The sequence below is a fragment of the Peromyscus eremicus genome, chromosome 8a (genome assembly GCF_949786415.1).
Source record: "Peromyscus eremicus chromosome 8a, PerEre_H2_v1, whole genome shotgun sequence".
Taxonomy (NCBI): Eukaryota; Metazoa; Chordata; class Mammalia; order Rodentia; family Cricetidae; genus Peromyscus; species Peromyscus eremicus.
The window spans coordinates 49,312,182-49,332,304 of record NC_081423.1 but is presented as its reverse complement, the minus strand read 5'-3'; the positions used below and the strand labels follow the sequence as shown (position 1 = coordinate 49,332,304).

The window sequence follows — 20,123 nt, the reverse complement described above, 5'->3', positions numbered from 1 at the left end:
GAGGCCATGTTATAATACTCCAAAAGTATCATTTGCCATCTTCTGCTATAGCCTCAGCCCTACAAATTCCAGGTTCATTTCCAGATCAAATCTGTTTCAGATATAGTCTAGTCTGGTCTTCAACTTGAGATCCTCCTGTTATAGCCAGTTGGAGGTTGGACTAGACTATATAGTTAGATCCTATCTCAAAAATAGCAAAAGCAAAAAACCTACTACCCTGTAAAGCTTATGGTGCTGAGGATCCCAGAGCATGGCAAAGTCTGTGCTTACTCATAATTAGCTCTCATACTTTAAACATTAATTGAAAGAGAGATTGCTTATATCATAGACCCATGCTTAAACTCACTGAAATGTGATGGAGTCTGGGTATTACTGTCTGTGTTTCCCAAATGAAACATAAGAGGTAGAATGTTTGGTCAAATTCACATTGCTCCTCAATGGCAGTGCTAAAGGAGAACTGGTCAACCACCCTTGACCAGAAGCAATCTTGCTTCAGTTCCTGCCTGGACATTTGCCTTGTCGTCTAGACATCTTAACACTTACTCCTCAGCTCAATACTTTGCAATAGATGTTGTTTTGGTTGGTTTTATCCAGTTGACACAAACCTAGACATATATGGGAAGAGGGAATCTTTAATTGAGAAAATTCCTCCAAAAATTAGGCTGTGTTCAAGTCTGGGAGGCATTTTCTTGATTAATAATTGATGTGTGTAGCCAGTGCCATCCCTGATCAGATGCTCCTTGGTTGTAATAAGAAAGCAAGCTCAAGAAGCCATGGGGATCAATCCTGCAGCAGCACTCTGTCATGGCCTCCTTGTTAGTTTCTGCCTCCTGGCTCCTGCCTTGAGTCACTGTCCTGACTCCCTCAGGGAAGCTATATGGTGAAATAAATCCTTTCCTCCCCAAGTTGCTTTTGATCATGGAGTTTTGCCACAACAATAGAAACCCTAACCAAACCAGATGGTATCACCTCCATTTGGTAGAGAATTGGAGAAGTCACTGGCTAGTAGATGAGGACATGAATGCTCAGGGAGACAGAAAGCACAAGGTGGTGTTAGCCTAGGTCAGCTGGGTGGGAGCAGTGGTGGTAGGTAGTGGAGAGGTAAGAGATGAGACCACAATATAATTTGAGACCTGAAGAGGCCCTTGTGAAAGGTTTGCTATGGGGTGTCTTTCTGTATGCTGTGAATATATGCTGTTCCCATTGGTTAGTACATAAAGCTGTTTTGGCCTATAGTAAGAAAGCTTACAGCCAGGCAGGAAAATCTGAGAGAGATAATGAGAGGAGAAAGGAGAATGGGGGGAGACACCAAACTGCCATCCAAGGAGCAACATGTAATGGGACGCAGGTAAAGCCATGGAACATGTGGAGCTACATAGATAAATAGAAATGGGTTAATTTGAGATGAAAGAGCTAGCTAGCAAGAAGCCTGCCATAGGCCATACAGTTGGTAATTAATATAAGCCTCTGAATGATTATTTTATAAGCAGCTACGGGACTGCAGGGCCAGGTGGGACCGGAGAAACTTTGCAGCTACAAAGGTTTGGCTTTAGTTTATAATATTTGCTGAGCACAGCACTAAGCCTTTACACCTATTAATTCATTTAATCCTCTCAACAGCCATAGAAGATAAAACACTGACTACAGCCAGCCTTCTTTAACCTTGAGTTCCACAAAGCTAAATTCAACCAACTGTGGATTGAAAATACTTTGAGGACTTGAGATCTGTACAGAACAGATTATTTTCTTTCTGATCATTATTCCACTAATAGTAGAATGTATAAACTATTTACCTTATCAGCTTCATTAGATGTTGTACATAATTTAGAGGTGGTTGAAGATATACAGAAGAATCTGCATAGGCTATATGCTTATATTGCTGTATTTTACAGAAATACCTGAGTGTCCATGGATTATGATGCTCAAGGGGGTCCTGGAACCAGTGCCCTCTGGGTCAACAGGAATGTCTCTATTTCAATTAAAAAATGACACAATGGTGAGGTACCTTGAACATGATCACAGAACTGGTAATCAGCAGCATGTGAGGCCCCAGCTAGAATGCTCAACCCTTCTGTGTAGGTAATTTAGAGCCACACAATGCCTTCAAGAAAGGGAGTATTTTATTCCAACCTCATTTTATGTAATGGATGCAGTGTCAAGGAAAAACCATAAAGGTGAGAAAAGCCAGAATGGACGCCAAGTCTCTTGTTCTCCTGGCCTGTCTTTGCCTAACTCAAGCAACCTGAGTGGCAACTCCTTGGACTCTGTATCTCAGGCTGGCCTCTTGGCAGCCTGTCAGCTGTCAGCAAGTCACCATAGCAATGGCGAGTACACCCCCCACTGGAATGCTGCCTCCCTTCAACTCCAGCTGCACAGCTCTCCCCTTGCCCCACCCACACCCCAGAGGCCAGCTTCAAGTTCAGAACTTGACCATTGCCTCCTGTTTTCTTCCTTCCTCAACAGCTTGTCTGAAGGCCTGATGCAAGAAATCAGGGGGCTAATTGAACAATCGATAGGAGACATATCCTTCATACAGAACCCAGCTCATTTCAAACTTTGTATATACTTCCCTCCAAACTGCAGTAGAATTTAGTGGGCCATGGTAGCAGAAATCATGAGCCAATTTTCCCCTCTCAGGTCCGCACATAACAAATTAAGGCAGTGCACAGTTTGCACTTGACAGGCTCACAGTTGCTGAGTATTTAATTGCTAGTTAGTATGACTATGACTGTAACAGGACAAAGGTCAAGAGATAATGGCCCTCATGGTCAAGTGCAAAGCCCCAGAAGTCAAAATTCCTAGGTAGTATTTTATTCCACCCTCCACACTTTATTTACAGATAATACCTAGGAGAGTTAATGAGGAAAACGAGGCCAAGGTATACACCTGGGAAGGGCCACAAGAACTTACTCTCATTTATTTCTTTCTTTTGAAATTTCTTTTTTATACTGTATGAAAGTATAGCACACAGACAGAAAGCACACCGGTCCCAAGTATATGGCTTGGTTAATTATCACAAGTGACCACACCTTGTAATCACACCTTGCTCAAACACTAAAATGCACCAGCACCCCTACAACTCTCCTTTTCACTCACTCTTGCCTTCTCCTTCTACCTCTCAATATTATCCAAACTTCTAATGCCATACCTTACCTTGACCTAGTTCTTAACTTTGTAACAACAAAATTGAAGTCAATATTACTAATCCAGCCAATATTTCTGTTGTTTATTTCTGTAGTCATGTTGCTGGATTTAAAGGAAACCTTTAAGGCAGGGCACAGTGGTACAGGCTTTTCCAGTGCAGTGTTTTCCATGTGTTTCTGAGGGTGCTCTTTGCTGTGGTAAGATGATTTTTCATAGTTTATTAAGAATTTCATTCACAACCGAGTAGAGAAACTAAACAAATTTGTTTTCTGCTTGAAATAATTAAAACCTTTTTTCTTCCCTAATCTGATACTGTACTAAATTATGTTAATTACTTTTTTTTTTTTTTTTGGTTTTTTGAGACAGGGTTTCTCTGTGTAGCTTTGGAGCCTGTCCTGGATCTCTCTCTATAGACCAGGGTGGCCTTGAACTCACAGAGATCTGCCTGTCTCTGCCTCCCAAGTGCTGGAATTAAAGGTGTGCGCTACCACGCCCAGCATTAATTACTTTTGAATCATAAGTTAACTTTGCATTCCTGGAGTATCTTAGCTACTACCTATATCCTTTCACTGTTTTCTGCTAACCTAAATAATTTCTGCATTTGTGTTGCTAAATCTGCTTTCTTGCCAACCTGAAGTTATAAAATCTAAATAAAATACTTCAGAATTTATTTCCCTTTTTTTCCACTTCTGGAAGATTTCGTAAAACATTGCATTGTACTTTCCTCTCGTGTTGACAGCCACCTAGAGTTTTCTTTGCCGAAGGTTGAAATTATGAATTTAACTTGTTTGATACATGTAACACTGCTGCATTTTGTATCATACATTTAACACAATATCATATAACAACTTAGAAGGCCAAAATTTTCCTGCTGTTTTTATAGTGTCTTTGAAGACTGTCTGCAGACCAAATTGTGGCTTTCCCAAGAAACTGTCTTTTTCCCTAAAGACTTCAGCTGGCTGGTGGAGGCCCACCTACACAGTGGGCTTAATGTTTGTAGCATCTGGAAAGGCTTTGGGGCCACAGACACAGCTGTGTCTGATGTTATGGCCTCTATCTGTCATTCTGGGTATCAGTTATGTATGACATTCCTTCTCTTCTGTCACTTCTGCAAAGGAGTTATCAATTGCTAGTCCTTTTTGGTTTTGGTTTTCTAAATGGAAAGAAATACCAACATTTGACTTTATTGACTGTTTTGTTTTGATGTTTTTTTTTAAAATATATATAACTAATATTTTGTGGGAATCTGCTGGAGTCCAGCTCCAAACTGCTCCCACCCTTTGAAGGGTTCTTGGGTGGAGGAGAGAGGAATGAGGAAATACTAGGTAGAAAGAAAGAGATGATAAGAAATACAGAGACACAGGATAGCTTTGGGAGGGCCCTGGGTCAATACCCAGCTGCCCAGAGCTTTATTCAAAGGGGCTTTTTATAATATGCCAAGGGGAGAGGCAAAAGACCTCCCCCTTGCAAGATCAAAGCACACCATACAGCCAAGTGTAGACCCTTCCAAACACCTGGTAAACATACCCGTGGTAAAATCATCTCATTATGCAGCCCTGCTGGGTAAAGCAAGCTCAGATTCTCTGACCCTAAGTAATTTGGGCTCCCACAATATTTGTTCTTTTACTTGTTACCTTCCTATTTAACTTGAGTGTGGTATTTCTTTAGTTTACCTTCTCACTTCTTGACATGGCTTCTTACCTGAGTGATGTCTTCTTGACTCTTTTGTGGTATTCACTTTAGAGCTATAAAATTTACTGCTGACTACATTTGCAACATGCAGGCTTTCCCATGTTGCATGGTTCATGACCTTCAGTGCAGCACTCATCTTCAAACACTTAGTTTTTTGGCTTTTTTTTTCAATGATAACTACCTAATCCCATATGATTTTATTCCTTGGAAATTCCTTGAGATTTGCCATGTTTCCCACAATTCAATCCACATGCACTTTAGGAAATGTATTCTCAGATGTTTGGTATAGTTTTATCAATACATCAATTAGTACAAGTTTTTAAATCATGTAATTTTTTAATACATTCTTATTGGTACTGATTTTTTAAATCTATATGTTATGTAAAACTTTGAGAAAGATTTGTGAAAATCTCCTAAATGGTGTAGACATATCCGTTTCTCCTTTTCTTACACTTTGAAGTTACATTGACAGATGCATAGAAATTTAAACAACTCTATTTTCTTCATGTATATATGGGTATACTCATCATTAGCCCATCTTCCTGAACCATTGTTTATATATTAAATGTACTTCTTTACCTCCCAAAATAGCCCTTGCTTTAGAGTTAACTTTGTCTGATGACAGCATGGCTAACCCATATTCCTTTAGTCAGTAACTTTACTTGTCCATTGGTGTCTACAGGACACTGGACCCAGGACCCTTCATAGACATGAAAGTCTGAAGATGTTCAGGTCATTTATATGTAATATCAGAGTAGTTTTGTTGTTATTTTTATCTTTTTCCAATTCTGAAAATTGAGCCAAAGCCTCAATCATAATACATAAATGTTCTAACTCCACCCATACCATGGTACTCAATGTAAGCTGCACACATCATCCCATCTACTTCAAATAATATTTAGCTTTCACAGAATACCTAAAACAAAACAAATATTTTTAAGTAGTTGTTTTTATTTGTTGTTTATGGAGTAGTAACCAAAAATGTATATATTTGGTGCAGATATAATCTTTCCTGAATATTTTTTATCCAAGGTTTGTTGAACCTATAGTTGGAGAACCCATGGTTAGGAAATACTTCCTTTTTCTTGTGCTCAGATTTTCTATATTCTTATGCTTGGGGATATAAGACCTTTAGAAGTCAAGCCTGGCAATTTATGCCTTTCCATAATACTGTTCATCTGCTCATGTTGTTATGCCTAATAACACATTTGAGATTCATTCTACCCAGACTACTTGTATGTGTATCCTCCATTCTGTTTCCTTTCTCTCACTTCTTGTATTCTGTGGAACTTTTGTATATTTCTGTTGTTTTATTTTCTCCCTCTTTCAAGATATAGTTTTCTCACTATTCATCTACTCAATGTCCTATCAATCATTGTTTTGTAAAAGTTTGTGTTCGTTCAGCCCAATACCGAGACCTTCTGTGAATTGGGCTTCTCTTTCTTTTCTTCTTGGTTCATTTGGTATATCTGGCCCTGATATTCCCTATGATTTTTGTTTGGTATGCAGTTCTGATTGGCTTCACTGTGTGCAGATAATTTGGAGGGTTGGACAATGATGTTTGCCTTTGGAGGCTGCACTCTTCTGTTTGTGTGAGATGAAGCCCGCAGTGGCTGCTGCTGGGCTTCCATCCCTGTAAGCCTGCTGTAAGCCTGGCACAACCCTTTGGGGGCCTCCCTGTGAGTTTTAAGCATGGTTCTCCTGCTGGGAATCCTTGCACCTAGTTTTCATCCCCCAACTTCATGAGACAAGTCAAGATCATGCAGCATCTTAAGCTCCCCCTTGTCTCTGTCTTTTCCTTTTCCTAACTTGTATCCATTGTTTGTGACTTGATTAAAAAGTCTCAAGAGGAAAAGTCAACGTTAGTTCTGTGGCTCATCTCTCTTCTGTCTTATCCCCTCAAGTCTTCACTCTCTTGGTCAACAACTGAAAATAGGGATCTTTAAATAACTTCTCTGCCTTTTCTTCCTGATCTTAGTGGGTTGGTCCAAGATCAGCCAGTTAGCCATTACTATAAACTGAAATCTTGATGAAGGTTTTTACTATGCCATATGGCAATGTGTAGAAAACTTAATGCTAGCCCACTCTTTGTTTCAATAAGAATTCATTCCAGGGAGGCTAGAGAGATGTCTCAGTGGTTAAAAGCATGTATTGCTCCTGAATTTGGGTCCCAGCACCCATGTCAGGTAGCTCATAGCCTTCCATAACTCCAGATCTATGGGATCTGATGTCTCTGGACTGTGGGCACCTACACTTATGTCCATATACCCACATTCAGGTACATGCACATACGTGTAACTTTTAAATATATCTTTCAAAGGGAGGGTCTGTGGCAAATCTATGCCAGGCAGCATGCTAGGTACTGGTGATACAATGACAAAAATCAGCTGTAATTATAATGAAATCCATCTGCTTTCCTCTGAGAGTTATCATGAGCTGCAATAAACAAACTTGGAGAAAAAAATAATCTGAGGATATAATGATTCTATATTGGATATTTATACAGAAAAGATCCTGTGAGGTATATCAGAGCAGGTACTATTCAACAGAAGAGCATCTCAGAAGTCTTTAACAAAGGCATTAAAGAATGGAATCATGAAAGACATGCATAGGAAGTAAACAAGGAAGAACGGAGGCACAAAAAGGGTGCAGGATCAGAAAGACAAAATTAAAAGTGGAAACTAGGTGTCAGGGGAGGTAATGATGAGAATGATCATGAGGAGTAGACTGTAGCAATGTTACGAACAGATGTTTGTGTTGTGTATGAATAACAAGGAACCATTAAGTGGCCCCATGTCCTCCAGGACAAGAAAGCAATGAGAGTAAACAAGAGGATGAGTTTAAAGATAGATAGAAGACCCATTGATGTTGTTAAATCTGCCTCCATTTTCTTTTTCATTGAAAGCAGATGTTCATGTGTTGGCTAATAATAGCAAAGAAACTTGAAGAATCAACACATCTCTGTAACACCTAAGAAGGGAACTCAATCCAGATGAACACATTGGTTGCTGATCTGCAAAGGCCAGATATTCCCATCTTATCATCTGTCATTATTCTGATTTTATGCAGTCAATCATTGCCAAAATCAATTTTCAAAATGAACCATGTAGGACTGAAAAATAACATGTCTTTCCCGCACAAACTCCTGAGCATTCCAGATGTCCCCTCCATTGCAACATACTCTTTAGTGAGGTAACTCCCAGGCACCATCCCAGGTTGGACAAAATGCTCTAGAGCAGTGTTTCTCAACCTGTGGGTCACAATCTCTTTGCCAAACCTCTATCTCCAAAAAATATTTACATTATGATTCGTAATAGTTAGCAAAATTACAGTTATGAAGTAGCAATGAAACAATGTTATGGTTAGGGGTCACCACAACGTGAGGAACTGTATTAAAGGATCACAGCATGAGGAAGGTTGAGAACCATTGTTCTAGAAAGTTCTTTTAGCTGCTGTCCTTCTGAGCTGTTGCTAACGTTATCTGTTGTCTGTTCTCCTGACAGGGTATTCTCTTCTCTTCCGTGGAGTGTGTGAAGTCCACACAGGATCTACTAAAACTCTATCTGCATGAATCAAATAGGGTTTATCGGGATAAGATGGTGGAAGAAAAGGATCTCGATCTTTTTGACAAAATCCAAACAGACTTCCTCAAGAAAAATTTTGATGTAAGTGTTGCCTGTGGTGTTTTTATGTTTAAAAATAAATAAATAATTATGAAGATGCAGATGATCATTTTGCAAATGATCATGATAGAATTTCCTTTTTCAGCCCAATCTCTGGCATTCCCCAATTTAATGGATTAGATTGATTTGGGTGATCATGATTTTGCAAATACATTGCACCCTAAAACTCATTTGCCTTTGTCAAGAGCTCCTAACTCATAGAATGACTAGAACAGAAACTGTGCCTTGGATACCAGAACACTGACATTCCCAGTGTCAAAATTACCCTGCAGCTAACATGGAACCTTCAAGCAGAGCCCCATGTTTTCTGTCCTCTTTTGAATTAAAAATAATCAAACCCTGTGTGTCAATACACTATGCTCTCTCTATATTCAATGAACTATCCTGTCTTCTGTTGTTTTAACAAAATACCTTAGGCTGGGTAATTTAGACTTAGATGTATTTGGAGCATAGATCTGGAAGCTAAAAGTCTAAGATGGGGTGGCCCTATGGTTTGGCCTCTATGAGGGGACTCATGGCAATGGCAGGTGCAGCAGTAGAAGGGACAGGGTGCTGAAAGGAGATGAGATTGATGAATTAGGCTCACTTTTCAATAATAATGCACTCCTGGAAGAGTTGACAGCACATTGCCCAAGATTAGAATCATTAGCTTCAGAGGGCAGTGTCAGCAGTGACCTCATCACCTTCTGTCTGGCCCCACCTTTTAAAGAGACCAGTGTCTATCACATAGCCAACTAGGGATCTAGCTGCCAACATGTAAACCTTTGGGGAACAAGCCACATCCACATGGCAGCACCCACTCTGCGTTAGATCCATATTCTATTTTCTTCTGGTAAGACCCTCTGAGGTTGTCACAACCCATCTCAGTCTAAATGGCCAACTTCCTGGTGCTTGAAAGAACCTGTTAAGCTTTCAAGGTAAACACCCTCACTTCTACTTCCTGCATCATTTTCACGGAGCCTGATGTTCAGGTCTCTCCCATCTTAGATGCCCCACTATGAGTACTGCAGAGTTAGCCAACTTGTGCACTTGTAGTTAAACTTGCAGATAAGCTTTGTTTTTATGAGTTGGTCTGAGCAAGAACTTTAAAGTCAATACTCCGTGTTTGAAGTAGAGCTCCTCGTGTGGGTTTGAATGAGAGGCACACATCATTTGATCAGAGACCAAAATATAGTTCACACGGCCAATATTCTGACAACACCTGGGAAGACAGCTGAATCCCCTTGCCTGCATGTATCCTAGCACTGGGATCAGGACAACATTGCCAGATTCATCACAAAGTGATTCAGCCCTGTTTTTAAAGCCTCGAGTTCCCGGACTTGTAGCTCCGGGTGACATAGTGTCACTGTTAAGTATGCTTTGATTCACTGCATTGGGTGGCTTCCTCTCTCCCTTCTACACAATATGGCTCTGATCACTAAACTGGAGACTTGTTTTGTTCATCAAAGAATCTTTGTAGACGAGGCTTTTCAAAACTGCACTTTCCTTTCTCTCCTGATAGATCCTTAGTGTAAATCGACACCCATCAGGATCAAACCAGTATGTTAGCTTGTTCTCAAGATGCGCCAATGTGTTTCTGCATTCCTCTCCTGTGCTTTCATATTTATTTTATTTTTATTTTATGTGTATGGGTGTTCTGCCTGCCCATATGTCTGTGTATCACGTATATGGCTGGTGCCCCTGGAGGCTGAAAGAGGGCATTGGATCCCCTGGAACTGACGTTACAGAGGGTGGTGAGCCACCATGTGGGTGCTTGGAATCAAACCTGGGTCCTCTTGAAGGGCATCCGGTGATCTTAACCACTGAGCCATTTCTCCAAACCTGTCTTAGAGTAACTATTACTGTGATGAAACATCATGACCAAGAAGCAACTTGGGAAGAAAAGGGTTTATTTCATTCACAGTTTCACGTTATAGTTAATCATCAAAAGCAGTGAGGGCAGGAACTTGAGCAGGGCAGGAACTTGGAGGCAGAAGCTGATGCAGAGGCCATGGAGGGGTGCTGCTTATTGGCTTGCTCTCCATAGTCTGCTCAGTCTGCTTTATTATAGAACCCAGGACCACCTCCAACAGCCTGGGCCCCCCCCCCCACCCCTATCAATCACTGATTAAGAAAATTCCCTACAGGCTTGCCTGTAGTCTGATCTTATGGAGGCATTTTCTCAACGGAGGCTCCCTCCTCTCTGATGATTCTAGCTTGTGTCAAGGTGACATAAAACTAGCCAGCACAGACCCCTATTATCTCTTCTTAAACTAGAAAAAACAGCTCTTTTGCTTCATTCAACCTACCCAGATGTCTGGGCAATTGTTGTTACAATTAACAAAGCTATAATAGGTTAGGGTTTTTTTTTAATGGGCCTGAAAAGACCCTCAAAAGTCAGGGCAAATCTGACAGTCAATCTAGCCCCCTTTCTTATGCTCGGACAGCATGCCTGGTTTCTCTGTGTGGGGTTTGCCCTGCTCACTTTCTCTCCATTGTGTTTGGTGGCTCTTGCCCAGGAAGTTTATATGGCTAACACTGTTGTGACTTAGTCCTGGCAGTGGCCCCTACTGGTCATCTGTTTCCCATAAGGATTTCCTAGTCTGAATTTCAGAAAGCCTTCCTGGGACACATCATTTCTATAATATTTCTTCCCACATGAAGTCTTGGGTATCTAGATTGTGACAATAATTTGACAATAATAAAAAATAATTTGCTATTGTGCCATCTAATATGAACTAACAATAGCAGCCTCCAAAGTACCTAGAGAATGTGTTGATAATGAAGAGATGAAGAGTTGTATCTGTTTAATTAACCCAATTGTACTAGTCATTATACAATATGGTAATGTTTGTCCTGGGGTAAGATTTGACAAATGGTAAGACAGAATCCTTACGAAAGTTTTTTGTTTTTTTTTTGTTTTGGTTCGGTTTGGTTTTGGTTTTTCAAGACAAGATTTCTCTATGTAGCTTTGGTGCCTAAACTGGATCTCACTCTGTAGACCAGGCTGGCCTCGAACTCACAGAGATCTGCCTGGCTCTGCCTCCTGAGTGCTGGAATTAAAGGTATGCACCATCACTGCCTGGGCCTTATGAAAGTTTTATAAACAATGCATTCCACTCTAAATGTTTTCATATTATGAACAATCTTCTATAGAGACCAGCAAACTAAGGACAGGAGCTGCTAGAATATTCTTCAGAAACCAAGTCCTCTCTACAGGTGGAGCCAACCTCACAGGAGACATGCTTTATGATCATGTTGTAGGTTGGAGAATAAGAACCATTGAAATGAATGTAGAGTAAGTGAGGCCACTGGGCTGTGATCCCTTGTATCCAACATTGCCAAAGAAGGTCCTGCTTAGAGAAATCCACCTGTGTCCTCATCCACTCTTTTGAAAACAAAAATATTCTTACAGAGCTTTAAAGGTGGATTCCTCCCATTCTCCACTTTCCACCATTAATCTGTAAGGATTAACAAACAAGGTTTATGAGTTCCTGGATTTGGTAAACCCAGGGTAAAAGTCCACCTCCTAGGGAAGTCTCAAAGAGGAAGTAGCTCCGATGCTGACTTTTCATGGAGCATGTAGAGAAAGCAGTCAGGTTAGGGTCTCCACCATGTGTGGTACCATACGAGAGCATAGAAGAGCCTCACCCCTGTGTCTTCTCACCAGGATATTGAAGAGATGCTGCAGAAGACCCAAAGCCTGAACATGTATTGTCACTTTGCAAATGGCATTGGTGAGCCCAAATACATGCCCGTGCAATCATGGGAACTTCTGAGCCAGACTCTGGTGGAAGCCCTGGAGAGCCACAATGAAGTCAATGCTGTGATGGACCTGGTTCTCTTTGAGGACGCTGTACACCATGTGTGAGTGTGCAGTCTCTTCCTTAGGTCCTCTTCGTGGCTTTTCTTTCCCAGTGTCAGGGAGGTCTCACTCAGTTATTCCAAGTCACTTTCTTTTTTCCTAGAGTTTTAAAATTAGTTCTTTAAGAATTTCATGCTATGCATTTTGACCAGATTCCCCACCTCAACCCAGAACAGTTCCATTAAGCTAGAAGTCAGCCACTGTTATCCCTCAGTGAGGGTCAAGATGGCTGCTGGTAGTGCTACAGCTGCAGTTTTATCAGTGGCCAAAGGGGGCAGTAGAACACAGGGCTCAGATCAGGCAGAATTGGATTTACTTCCACATTCCCATTTACTGTACCTGTTTATAAACACAGCAACACAGAGATTTGAGATCATAAAAGAGGCACCAGGACCCCCATCTAAACACACACACACACACACACACACACACACACACACACACACACACACACACACACACAATCTTTTCCAAGTACACATATATTTCAAAACTTAAATATTACTATGCGTGCTTGTACTATGTAGTCAATTATTAACAATAATCACCAGCACTCCCAGATAACTTACACTCACACAGTGTGCCTCCTATCTAGCCCTTTATATTGTCCAGTCTGAGTTGACACTCTTGGTGCCTTCCAGTGTCCTTCTGTCCTGCCCAAGGTTCTGGGTCTTCACTGCTAAATTCTGACTGAAGCATGGCTATCACCTGAGTTGAAGGAAGCTGTTTTCCTTCCCCACCCATCCCATGAACCCCGGAGCTCAGAGAGGGACAGTCTTCTTATCCTCACCCTCACCACAATGGTATATTTAAGCCATTTCTCCCTTTTAAAAGATGTATTTGTTTTTGTTTTATGTATATAAGTGTGTTGCATGTATGTATGTATGTATGTATGTATGTATGTATGTATGTATGTATACTGTGCATGTGCCTGGTACCCATAAAGGCTAGTAGAGGACATCAGCTCCCTTAGAACTGGGGTTACAAGTGGTTGTGAGCCACCATGTGGGTGCTGTAAACCAAATCCAGGTAATCTGCAAGAGCAGTAAGTGCTCTTAACCACGGAGCCATCTCTCCAGCCCCCTCCCCACTAACCTTCAGAAGATCCAGTCATTCTGAAGCACAGGTTCTCTATTTTCACGGTCCTGCTCTCTCCTTGACAATGTCTACTGATGCTCAGTTACCTCCCCTCATTCAGCACCTGGGCGGTCTTCTTCCTGACATCTAGCCCTGATCTGTGTGTTCCCTGGCCTCTTTGGCTCTTGTGACCTTGCCTACATGCCCAGACCCTCAAACACATACTCTTACCCACCATGTCTACTATCAGTGATGAACTCACTTTTGGAGTCTGAATTACAAATAACTCTGTGACTCACAGGTCCATTTCCCCCTTCCAGTAGCCTCCCAACCTCTGGCTGTTCTTTACTCCATCAAGACTTCTATTTATGGGCCAGATGCTACATTATACTCCCATATCCCTTTCCCTGCCATGTCTTCTTGGTTCACAGATAGTCATCCCGACCCACGCTCCCCTAACTCTACTGCCAGTGTGTCTGTGGTACCAAATACAATTCTAGTTAAGCCACACTGCCTCCTCTTCATCCCTCTCCCAATTGTTAAAGAAAGTCCCCCAAACATGATGACTAGTGTTGCTTCCTATCTATGGCCAGACAAATCGGGTAGACCCTAAATGTGGCCTGAAATTCTGACAGTCCTGCCCTGTCTTCAGTTACAGCTAGAGAATGCAAATCTTATTTTCCTGAGATAATAAAAGTGACTAGAAGAGAATGCTCACACTCACCTCCTGTGCACATGGAGCCTACCTGAACCCACCTGCCTCATGCATCCCATGCATAAAGTCCCATCAGCCTTCCTATTTCAGCTCAAGAATTTCCTTGTTCCCTCTGAAGGCCAGTCACTCCTCCTGTCGTGGGGTCCCATTCCTTTTTACCTCCTTGGTAACCATCCTTCTTCCTGTAATTATTCCCCCTTCCCTCCTTCCTCACACTTTACCCCATCACTAATTTCTGGGTCATATGTATCAGCATGCGAACATTTTCAGTTGTCAAAAATAGAATAAGCTGTTTCTTGGTCCAGTCTTCCTTTTCCTCTACTACCCCCATTTCTCTGCTCCTGCTCACAACAGAACCCATCACAGAGGCAGTCCATACCTGTCACATTTTCTCCCCTCTGCTTCTGTCTTCAACCAGCTCTTCCTGCCACATGAGCAAGTCACTGTGAGCATCCTTACCTACCTCTCACTAAGGTCCAATGCTAGGGCCAGGTCCACACCTCATGGTCCTTGGTCAGAGGCTGCATTCCTTGTGATTTTCCACTTGGTTTAACATCCACCCATCCATCCACCTTCTCACCTGTGCTTGGGGACTAGATAACGTCTACACGGCTACCTCTGCACAGCTTCAGGGAAGCAGCCTCGCTGTGTGCCTTCTTCTCTTTCTGGAAGCCCCTCTGATGACTCCCTTCACCATGCCAGCAGAGTCTGCTCTGCCCTTGCTGAAGGCTTTACGCTAGATCTTTACTTCACTTTGGTACAATCGTCATCCAACTTTTCTCTTTGCCTCTGTTTTTCCTCCTCGTGTGTATTTTCAGCATGTTCTTTTTCTCCTCTTAGAATCACAGTAGTTATTAATCACACAGACCTTCAGATGTACTGCTTTTGTGCTCCAAAAGTCTTATTAGTCCTCCAGGGTGAGTGTGTGTGTGTGTGTGTGTGTGTGTGTGTGTGTGTGTGTGTGTCTTCAAAGAACCAGCTTCCTCCAGCTGTGCTGTGGGGCATCTTCAGCTTTTGTTTTTAATCTCTCAGAAATTCAGTAATGGGCTTAACATAGACAGCCTTGGTTTTCTAGCCCAGGAGTCCTCTAGAATATTGATCTTCTTTTTAAAGTTTGTGATTTAAATTCAGAGTCCCTTGCCCTTGTCAGAGGTTGCTAATGAAGCCCCAGCTGGAGTCTAATGCTGACGGCTGCAGACTTACCCATTCTAACTCAGAAACCTCATCACTAGCGATGCATTTCCCATCTAGATATTGAATCACAGAGCCCTTGCTATGCTGAATTCAGGCCTACAAGAGTAGAGTTGGGTACCAAGTAGTCCAATGACCAGTTGTGCCCCAATTCTTCCTCTAAGACTGCCCCTCCCCTCCAGCAATCCATTCCAGTCTCCACCATTCCTGAATGAGAATGCAGGGCCTAGATGCTGGACTCCAGTGTCTCCTTTCATCAGGCACCAGTGCAGATGCAGAAAAAAACAATCCCTTGCACAGAGCATAATGAAAAATTACAGACAGTGCCTTAAATGTGCTACTGAGCGCAAACACTGGGTTTTGTTTCAACTTAATAAAACTGTATTGGATAGCTTCAATGTGCTTGCTCTGTAATGGATACAAAATGAACATGCACACTCTTTAGGCATGTGGAAATGATAGTTTAATAAGAAGGCAAGAGAAGGGTAAATCTAGCTGGTAATGACGGAGCATAAGATCCACAATTAAATAAGTAGAGTGAAAAAGGAAAATAATAAAAGAAGGAAATGTAGGCCAATAAATAACTCCTGAATATTTAGGCAGACAAGTCTTAACCACACAGAATTCGGTGCCATATGGTTTTAAGTCCTAAATATTTCTCTATCTCTTCTAAGGCACTGAAGGAAAACAAAAGGGCTAAAAGTGAAAATTGAAGGGGACTCAGAATGCACATGAAAGGGCCTTACAAATTTAGAAGTCAGCCTTGGATGAAAAAACATGAACCGAAAATGCACAAATGAAAAACATCATGATTCAGATACATGAAAAGTATTCAACTCCCTAGAAAATCAAATTAAAATCAAAACTATAATATTTAGCTTTTTAAATTGTCAAATATATGTGTGTGTGTATATATAATAAATATATACATGCATAAATGGGGCCCATGCCCACTGCATGCTGCTGAAGGGGTTGTTGACACACAAACACTTATGCAAAGGTTTCCTTTCCAACAGCAAATATGCTCCACAGGAGAGATGAGGCAGTGAGAACCCACGGTTTCTTATGCTGATCATGACCGAGTCATACATTCAACTTCACATGCATGCATATTTTGTTAACCTGTCAAACCTCATCTTCCAAAACCACTCCCAAGTATCACCCACACACACTGAGGTTAGCCAGAACTTAATTGTTCACCATTGTTTGTTTTGGATATGGAGTAGTATCATTAACACAGGTCAGGGATGCAGGAGTGGAGTGTGTATAATCCAAACTCGAATGGATCCTCTGCTTCTTAGCCAGAAGTACAACACCCAAATTTTAATTCTCATACTTTTTGTCTGAAGACCACCAACACCAGAATTCACTGACTTACACTGTAACTCAGTGAATGCAGCTCAGTGTGTTCTTGCCCTCCAGCATGATGGAACCATTGGGTCAGTTGTTTTACTTGAGAAGAGCACAGATGGGCACCACCACCATTCTGAAGAGCTTTTTTTTTTTTTTTTTCATTAAATTTCCTGAGCCATTAAAATATTGCTTTGCTGTTTGGCTCAGCAATTTTACATCTAGGAAACTCACCCCTAAGGAAATGATTGGAGATATAAACAAAATGTTATGACATATTATTTGGAAGTGGAGATACTGGAAGCCGCCTAAGTATCAAATAGTAGGGTATTTCAGGCAAGCAAGTTATTGTATTTTTATTATCAATACAATATTGATATTCTATATGGTAGTATTCCACCATCAAATGCATGGCTTAGGAGACTGCTTAAAGGCTCAGAGAAGTCATCACAATCTACAGCTAAATGAAAAATTGGTTTCAAGACATTATATTCAATGTCTAAGGGTTGGCTTGGTGGTAGAGTGCTGCTTATTATTGTGGGGACATGGATTTGATCACCAGGACTGAAAACAAATAAACAAAACCTTATGCTCGTATATAAGCTGCCCTCAAATTTTAAAAGCTATGAGATAGAAATGCATTGACATTTCAGATGTAATAACCAAATATATATTCACAGACATCCAGACACACTAGTCTAGAAGGCCATAAAATTAATGTCAGTAGGATTTATTGCTAGACAACAGAATTGTGGGTTTTTTCCCTATGTTTTCTATATTTTATATAATGAGAAGCCGTTAGGTGCCTTATATAAGATCCATTGCTGGTGGAAATTAATGGAAGGTTGGCATGGCAGCCTGAAGGAGGCTGCCAGTGTGTCATTTGAGGGAGGTCTCTTGGGTTGGGAGTAGCTTCCTTTAGAGGTGATGATCTAAGCCCAGAGGAAACTGAAATACTCTCCCATTGCTGGGGTGGAGAAATGAGTGCTGGAAGTGCTAAGATGTTAGAGGAGAAGAATCCAGAACCCAAGGAAGTGAGTGCCTTGAAGGTTGACATTCAGCATCTGCAAATATCCATTGCTTGAACATCAGCATCCGGGAAGGGTGAGAGGGCAGGGACTCAAGCCTGGACTCCCTGCTTTCTTCCCGTTGCTTTAACTTTGTTCCCTTTCTTCCTAAGACAGACACTTCTTGCCTTGCCTTGGCAGCTCTAGCCTTCTCTGATAGTTTTCCTAATAGCATGTTTTCTACTTTTCTTCATTTTCGTGGTCCCTCTTTTATCCAAAGTCACAAATAGGTAAGAAAGAGGGAATTGGGATAAAGATAGATTCAGTGAGGGAGAAGAAGAAAATCACCCAGAGTCCCTCTCCAGCCTCACCGCTCACCCTGTCAGGACTGCCAGGCTGCCCTGGACTTTTCCCTGATTCTCCCTGGTTCACTGGGGCCTCTGGCTTTAGGTAAAACAATGACAATTGCAGTGCACTTGGGCAGGAAGGTGACACCAAGTTTGAGGACAAGCTATGGAAGTTCCCCAGAGTTCAGTTATACCTCCAAAAGAGGCTCCAGCTTCCTTTCCAACCATCATGCCCTTCATGCTTCTCACTGTGGACAGTGGCCTCTGTAATAGGCTTCTGCTTTCTCCTCCTCAGCTGTCACATCAACAGAATCCTGGAGTCCCCTCGAGGAAATGCCCTGCTAGTTGGCGTAGGAGGGAGTGGTAAGCAGAGTCTGACGAGGCTGGCAGCTTTCATCAGCTCCATGGATGTGTTCCAGATCACCCTGCGCAAAGGCTACCAAATCCCTGACTTCAAGGTAAGTTCAGCGACTGTGGGAGGAGACCCTGCCTCTCTCTGGCCACCTACAATCCTTGTCATCTTTCTTTGGTTCTCTACATCCCCTACCCAGAACCTCCTATTAATTGTTCATTTTCTCCTTAATTCCCAGGCTGGTAATAGGAGGGCCTCTTTCCAGGGTCAGCACTCTTTCCAGAGTGTCCTTTCCAGGGTCAGCCTCTATGGGACCTCATCCACCCTTTTACATCAGTGTGCCTGGGCTCTTGCCCAGTCTGTATCAGATTTAGCACACAGCTTGCTAGCTGCTCTAGTAGACAGTCTGACCAAGTTTTATAAGAAATTCATATTTGAAAAGAAAGGGAATAACCACTGCTTCTGGGACCTCCTGGGACATTTTCTGGTTTCAGATAGAAGCCACAGTCTATGCTTTGGACAACGAAGAAAGGCAATATACACAACTTTCAAAGGTCATTTCTCCAGCAGCCTCATATAGCCACAGCCACAACCATGTCACTGTAGAAAGTTACGGTATAATTTCCGTCAGGAATTGTCCTTTGTATTCCTAGAAGAACTCCTGCCAGCACTAAGCCAGGCCTACCCACCTGCCCTCATCATCTCTCAGGTAGTGATGAGAGCACTAGATATTCACTTTTGCTCTGAAGCCACAGCCCAGTTTGTCAACACTGGCCGCATCCAGGTTTGGATGTGGTCTTTCTTCAGTGTTTCCAAAGACAAGCTAGTGGGCTGGGATATGAGCATTTACAGAACGGTGTTATGCTAAATCTTGGCTATGTACCCGAATCTCTGGGGATTTTCCAATAATGCTGATGTCTGCCTCCCTCCCCAAGCCATTCAGATTTAGCTTGTGTGGGGAACAACCTGGGCATCGGGACTGCTCAAAGGATACTGTAGGTCAGTGGTTCTCAACCCTTCTAATGCTATGACCCTTTAAGACGGCTCCTTATGTTGTGGTGACCCCCCAACCATAAAATTATTTTCATTGCTGCTTAATAACTATAATTTTGCTACTGTTATGAATTGTAATGTACATATCTGTGTTTTCTAGTGGTCTTAAGTGGCCCCTGTGAAAGGGTCATTTGACCCCCAAAGGGGTCATGACCCACAAGTTGAGAACTACTGCTCTGGGTGATTCTAAGGAGAATTGAGAAACACTGTCTTAAATCCTAAGTACAGGATAAGAACCATTAATCCAAAAAGAGGCCAGTTGCCTTTGAAGTGTTATTTGAATACTACAGAAGTTCTACAATAAAAGAATGTGTGACGTCATTGGGAAATCAGCTCTGAAGGGCACTAGGGAGAAGAAAGCATAGTGGGATGCAATATAAACCTTGTAAGAGTTATACTACAAGGAGCCAAGATGGATTACACTGGATAAATTCAGGGCTTGGCATCTTAGCCCCAGATTTCATCCATCTTCAGCTTTGACTGGGTTTCCCATGGGTGGTTTTGTGTTTGCACCTATGTCTGTGTTCTCCAGCACATTTTTTTTCAATCAAAGTCTCTCTCTTGAGCTTGTCATAAGAGCACAAGGCATTGCTGGTATGAGACACATTTATTCCTGTACAGGTAGCCCCTAGTACATGATTTTTCTGATAATTTGCCTTCTGGAGCAA

General features: G+C 41.9%; 1 protein-coding gene across 1 annotated transcript in view; it reads left to right on the top strand.

The window, feature by feature from the left end:
* Nucleotides 1-20,123, top strand: part of Dnah9 (dynein axonemal heavy chain 9) — a 346,197-nt gene that overhangs the window by 171,801 nt on the left and 154,273 nt on the right. Inside the window, exons 42-44 of the mRNA XM_059270927.1 lie at nt 8,340-8,501; nt 12,169-12,365; nt 18,346-18,508. Of these exons, the coding sequence (XP_059126910.1) occupies nt 8,340-8,501; nt 12,169-12,365; nt 18,346-18,508 (522 nt within the window). The remainder of the gene's footprint in view (nt 1-8,339; nt 8,502-12,168; nt 12,366-18,345; nt 18,509-20,123) is intronic.